Source organism: Syngnathus typhle, linkage group LG3 (genome assembly GCF_033458585.1).
Source record: "Syngnathus typhle isolate RoL2023-S1 ecotype Sweden linkage group LG3, RoL_Styp_1.0, whole genome shotgun sequence".
Lineage (NCBI taxonomy): Eukaryota > Metazoa > Chordata > Actinopteri > Syngnathiformes > Syngnathidae > Syngnathus > Syngnathus typhle.
In genome coordinates, this window is record NC_083740.1 from 6,449,171 (window position 1) to 6,455,407 (window position 6,237).

The window sequence follows — 6,237 nt, forward strand, 5'->3', positions numbered from 1 at the left end:
TTTCGTAAACGCAACGTAAAAACTGTGAAAGTACAATAAAATTAATGTAACATTAAAGCCAGTGAATTGCTATGTATCAAAATTAATTCTGGCATTTTAAAAAGGAGTCAAATCTTGTTTATATGGCGTTTCTCGCCGGTCCTAAACCAGCAAACACCGGGTTTTCCCACGCAACTTGAATGCAGCAAGTACTGCCCTACGAGCTTCGCTAGCGTAAGTGGGACGACACAGTGGGCTCTTCCGCGTCGGATCGCAATTGCACTTTGAAACATCCTCAGTTATCGGCCACAGCAGCAACATGGATAACGGCTTTTCCAAAACCGGGGACACTCAACTGGACCAGGCTGTCACACAATGGCTGCAATATGACAAGGTAAAGATGACAGCTAAGATGTTAGCCTGCTAGCAACCAGGGAAAGTTGGGATTTTCTCCCATATTTCTTACACTGGTATAAAGTCAGCTGTATTTGACACATTATTGAAGTGCTCTTTTTTAATGAGATATTCGACCTTGGATAGGTAACAAAATGGACTTTGAACCCCTACAAAGGCAATGAGTGTACTCTGACCCGAGCACTTTATCAGGTTCAGCCATTAATTATGATAATTACAATGACAGAACAAGAACTGTATGTATGAGGAAGTTTGCCTTCACAAAGACATGCGCAGTTACTTTGTTTTAAAGAAATTAATTTTAAAGGTATAAGACGCATGTACATTGAACCACATTGGGATTTTTTTTTTGTAATTATTATTATTAGATGGTTTTAGTTGTAATATTTTAGTATCCTAGTAAATGATTAACGTTCAGGTTTTGCACAAATATTTATTTCATCGCCATTCATGGAAAAAAAAACTGCCCTCTTGCAGGATAGGAATTTTCATGGGATGGTTTACACACTGTGTGTAATACATGTAACGTGCAAGCAAGCATGTGGCCCACAAATGCAGTCATTCATTTCCTTTAATTGACAAGGGATGCCACTAATCAGATCACATTGGAAAATGGATACAGACTTCTCAGACTTAAGGTCGGCTGTCAGTCTGCAATAATTATTTTGATAATCAATTATTTTTTCAATTAATGGGTTAGGGTAGAGGGACCAAAAGAAGGGAAATGGGAAAAAAAAACCATCCCTTAATTAAAGTACTGGACATTTCAAATTGACAGTGCAGAAAAAGTGCACGAATGTTGCTGCATAAACATATCAGAGCTTTTAAAATAATAAATTGTGAAAGAGTAAAAGTGGAGCTCTACTTAAAATAGACTGAGGACCTATAAATAAAATCATACAAATATATGCCATACAAAATCTCCTATTTCATATACATATGAAATTGTAAATATGCTCAAGTATTGTTGTGAAACAAAATACGTATGCTAATAATAGTTGATTTTTATGTGTGTTTTCACACCCCAGAATCCAAACACCAAGTCAGCAGTGGAGAAACTTTTGAAAGACGGCGCCATAGAAACGCTCAAGAAATGTTTCTCATCCAGGATGGAGTTTGGTACGGCAGGTTTGAGGGCTGCTATGGGACCCGGCATAGCCTGTATGAACGACCTCACTGTCATCCAGACCACACAGGTTGGTTAATGGATAAATACCTAACACACACACAAACACGTGATGTTTGTTTTTTACAATTCGTTTAAAGAACAAATTCCATGTGAACGCTCGGTAGAGGGTTTGTATATGAGGTCCGGTGTTTTGCAAGGAACTGATTAATTAGGCACAGCGAAAGTGCTGTTTTCAATCTGTTGTACCATGCAAGATGAATTTTATTTTAAATCAGCATTTGCTGGTGAAAATGTGAGCATTTAAAGTGTTGTTTTGGGTCTTCAATCAAAAGTTTTATTTAACCATGTGTAAGAATGAACTGAACGTTTCTTTAGAATCACACAGCCCACTCGGATTCAGCTCGTTCCCTTTGTGCTTACTCGACAGGGTTTCTGCCGCTACCTAGAAGAACGTTTTGGCAACCTGAAGGAGCGAGGAGTGGTGATCGGCTACGATGCCCGAGCTCACCCTCCCAGCGGAGGCAGCAGTAAACAGTTCGCCCGACTTGCTGCTGCTGTGTTCATCAGCCGAGGGGTTCCTGTGCACCTCTTCTCTGACATCACCCCTACTCCCTTTGTGGTAACACGCTGTTTGCTTTAACTTCTCTGCATCTGATGAGATGCTTAATCCAGTTTAAGAACCCCAGGCTGATCTTTCGTTTTCAGCCCTTCACCGTTTTACACCTCGGTCTGTGTGCTGGCATCATGGTGACGGCCTCACACAACCCCAAACAAGACAACGGTTACAAGGTAACACTATTTTATTCTTATTTTATTTTGCCAATTTGCTCAACTTCCTATCTTCTGCTCTTATTTAGGTATACTGGGACAATGGTGCCCAGATTGTGTCCCCTCACGACAAAGGCATCTCCAAGGCAATAGCGGAGAATCTGGAGCCTTGGTCAGAGTCCTGGAATACAGAGGGAGCCCTGGAGAGCCCCCTGCTCAAAGACCCTTATAAGGACATCCACACTAGCTACTTCAAAGCCATTCAGAAACACTGCCACCACAGGTAACCACATAAATAACAAACAAGAGGACTATATTTCAATAAACTGAAAGCAAGAAGTTGTTTGCATTTCAAAATACTACTACGCCTCGCTACATTAACACATTCAAATCTGCCGGTGCGGTTCTTTCTTCTTCCAGGGAATTAAACAAGAGTTCCGAGGTGAAAATCGTCCATACGTCCGTGCACGGTGTTGGCCACACGTTTGTACAGTCGGCATTCGAGGCCTTTGACCTTCACCCACCTTATGCTGTGGCGGAACAGAAAGACCCGGACCCTGAGTTCCCCACTGTCATAAACCCCAATCCTGAAGAGGGAGAGGGAGTTCTGGTGCGTTCAGAACATGCACGCAGGCGGACAATCGTGTTTTGTAGGTGTGGTGAGTTAGTGTATGTGTTTTGCAGACCCTCTCCTTTGCTTTGGCTGAGACGGAAGGGGCCGCTGTGGTGTTGGCCAATGACCCGGACGCTGATCGGCTGGCTGCCGCCGAGAGGCAGGAGAGGTGCATTTATGTTTAAATACAGTTTGTATTGAGCGTATGAGTCAGCCGGGAGAAGCACCTGATCCCCATGGTTCATCTTCACTTCCGCAATATCATAATGATAATATTTCTTTCCTTATGGCCATACTGTCTTCTTCCTGTTTGCAAGTGGACGCTGGCGAGTGTTTAGCGGCAATGAGCTGGGAGCATTACTCGGCTGGTGGATGCTCCACTGCTGGAAAGCGCAAAGCCCCGATAGTGGTGCTGTGAAAAACGTCTACATGTTGGCCAGCACTGTTTCATCCAAGATTCTACGTGCCATTGCGCTCAAGGAAGGCTTCCACTTTGAGGTAACAGATTCGCCGCCGCTTTAAAGTGCCTTCCTTAAACGCAAAAATACTGAGTAAATTGTGGCGACTTTCCGAATAGGAAACACTGACAGGGTTCAAATGGATGGGAAACAGAGCCCGAGAACTTTTGGATCGAGGCAAGACCGTTCTGTTTGCCTTTGAGGAGGCCATCGGTAAACACAAACACGCACACCATTAGCCTAATAGCATAATTGCCAAATGAGGAAAACCAAACTGAACAAACAAGAAGAGTGCACTTGCTTTGATTAAACCCTTCCAGATTACCATGACCGAGAATCTACAGTATGCAGACACAAAGAAAAAGCACCGTTTTTAGCAATCACGTAGGTACTTTATGTTGATATGGTGATGGTAAGCTAAAAATGACTTTGGCAGTTATCCTATTAGGGTAACGATATAATAGAGGGGATATCTATCCTGAGTCTGTCTTTGTGGTGTTCAATTACATTAATTCTAATTTATGTCACAAGCTGGTTTTATTTGTGGCTTCATAAGTTTCCATGTGATTTAGATTCACTACAAGTGATTTAGGATTCGTACAAATTGGAAGACCTCTTTTGAACGCCAATGGTTTTCCCTTCACACGTAATGAAGGAAAAATGAGCATAAAAAAAGTTGTTGTTTTTTTAACAGTCATTCATGTTAAACCCATCACAAAAGATGAAAATGTGTTGAACCATTGACGAGTGTAAAAAAACAAACAAATCTCCTTTACAACAATTACTTTTAGTTTCCCAGCGACCCTGAATAGACAATGGATGGATCATCTGTTGATCAAACTGAATACGTCTGTGCCAGCACATTGCTCTATATACTGTGTATCGTGTTGGATGTCAAAGCAGCAAGAGTCATCAAATTGCATCGCGTGACACATTGTGTATGCCTGCGTGTTTGTTGCAGGGTATATGTGCAGTCCCTCAGTGTTGGACAAAGATGGAGTGAGCGCAGCTGCAATCGCAGGAGAGATGGTCTCCTACTTGGCTGCTGAGCGGAAGAGTCTCTCTCAGCAACTCACAGCCATCTATAAAGAGTAAGATTACCCAGTTACACAATGAATATGACCTCCACTATGGACTGCTGCCAGAATAGCTAAACAAGGAAACTAATCAATTTCCATTCATTGAAAAATGGAACCTTAACTGTAGAAGGCAGTTTGCAATTGATTTTTGCAATGTGTGCTACCTCCGGAAGTGGATTAGTTCCAATTGATGATGTAAGTTTAAAAAATGAAAGTTTTCCCTTTCTCTCTCTCTCTCTTTCTCAGGTATGGCTACCACTACAGTAAGAACTCCTACTTCATCTGCCATGACCAGAATGTGATCCGCAGCTTGTTTGAGCGCCTGCGCAGCTATGATGGCGGCAAAGACTCCTACCCAAGCAAATGTGGCCGCTTCTCCATCACTTCCGTCCGCGACCTGACCACTGGCTACGACAACAGCCAGCCTGATAACAAGGCTGTACGTAACAAACTTCTTCTTTTTGTTTTTTTTTTCTCCAAAACACATGGATGTTAAAGTATCAACATGATGTAAGCATATAGACAAACTGTCAGACTGGCGACGGAATTGCACACACAAGTGTTTCCCAACTTTAAGAAAGCCAAGGCAAATGTTTACTTTCGAAAAATGCCTTGGCATGGCACAACACCAAAAATTTAAAAAAGGTAAGGTTATGTCCATAAACAAAATTGGTCTCATCACAATGGTCTTTACAAATTTACTTACTCATTGCCAAATCTAGGGCTGTTTTATTTTATACACGCATTTATTTTGTTCTATATATGGCAACCACTTGATACACTGGTTAATTTTTGTGAGTGTTCAAATTGGATGAGAAGAGGTTACCACTGATCCTAATGTCAGTGTTATCAGTAGGTTGAAGGGTCGCAGAAAGGCAAATGTACAAATATAGACACCCCCAGCCTACTATCTGCAGTTGACTAAATGCCTTCCTGTTTTTTCTCCTTCATTGTCTATCCACTGTCACATTTTTCTGGTCCCCAGATTCTTCCCACCTCCCGTTCCAGTCAGATGATCACATTTACCTTCGCCAATGGGGGCGTGGCCACCATGAGAACCAGTGGCACTGAACCCAAAATCAAATATTACACTGAGTTGTGTGCAGCCCCCGGTAACAGGTACAAAAGCACAATTGCGGTAAATTAATGTGAGAAAAATTTTGTCATTCTGACATAATGGCGCTTTCTCTTGACAGTGATTTGGAGCACCTGAAGAAGGAACTGGACCAGCTGGTTGATGCCATCATTGAAAACTTCTTTGAGCCACAGAAGAACAAACTGCAACCAAAGCCAAAATAGAAGCGATATTGTTAAACCACATCATGTTTTGTCTGTCTTAACTACAAATGTGCGTCATACAGAGCAGGGGACCAGTAGCAACTAGTAACACGCAACAGCATTCAATCAGATCCAAAGCAATGTTTTCTTAAAACATAATTAAGGAGGTTATTTTTTAACACACTGCCACTTGAGTCTTTCTTTTCTCATTGCAAATGGATTGGAGAGTTTTTTGGGTCATTGTCAAACTGTCTGATGTACAAAGTACAAAGTTGCTAGGGCTCCTTTCACATAAACAGATAATCATTCCTATTTCCTGTGAGGTATGTGGTAATAAACATTTTAATTCCTGGTTTATTTGAGATTTCTTTAACACAATTAACTTATAATTAGTTCACATGCAGATAATTCACCGAAACTTTCTTTAGAGCAGTAAATATGTGCCTTGGCTCAAAAGTTGGGAAACACGAGACTAGTGGGGGGATTCGTAATGTTTGGGAATTTTTAGCTTTAGGCTGT

The 6,237-nt window shown here is 41.6% G+C and overlaps 1 protein-coding gene across 1 annotated transcript; it reads left to right on the plus strand.

Annotated features, from left to right (window-relative positions):
- Nucleotides 1–174: 174 nt before the first annotated feature.
- pgm2 (phosphoglucomutase 2) lies at nt 175–6,073 on the plus strand. The gene is made up of 13 exons (XM_061275364.1): nt 175–373; nt 1,422–1,589; nt 1,950–2,141; nt 2,228–2,311; nt 2,380–2,573; nt 2,711–2,900; nt 2,975–3,072; nt 3,221–3,401; nt 3,481–3,574; nt 4,323–4,452; nt 4,687–4,879; nt 5,426–5,559; nt 5,637–6,073. The coding sequence occupies exons 1-13, from the start codon at nt 299–301 to the stop codon at nt 5,737–5,739; spliced, it is 1,836 nt and encodes a 611-aa protein (XP_061131348.1). The 5' UTR covers nt 175–298; the 3' UTR covers nt 5,740–6,073.
- The last annotated feature ends 164 nt before the right edge of the window (nt 6,074–6,237 follow it).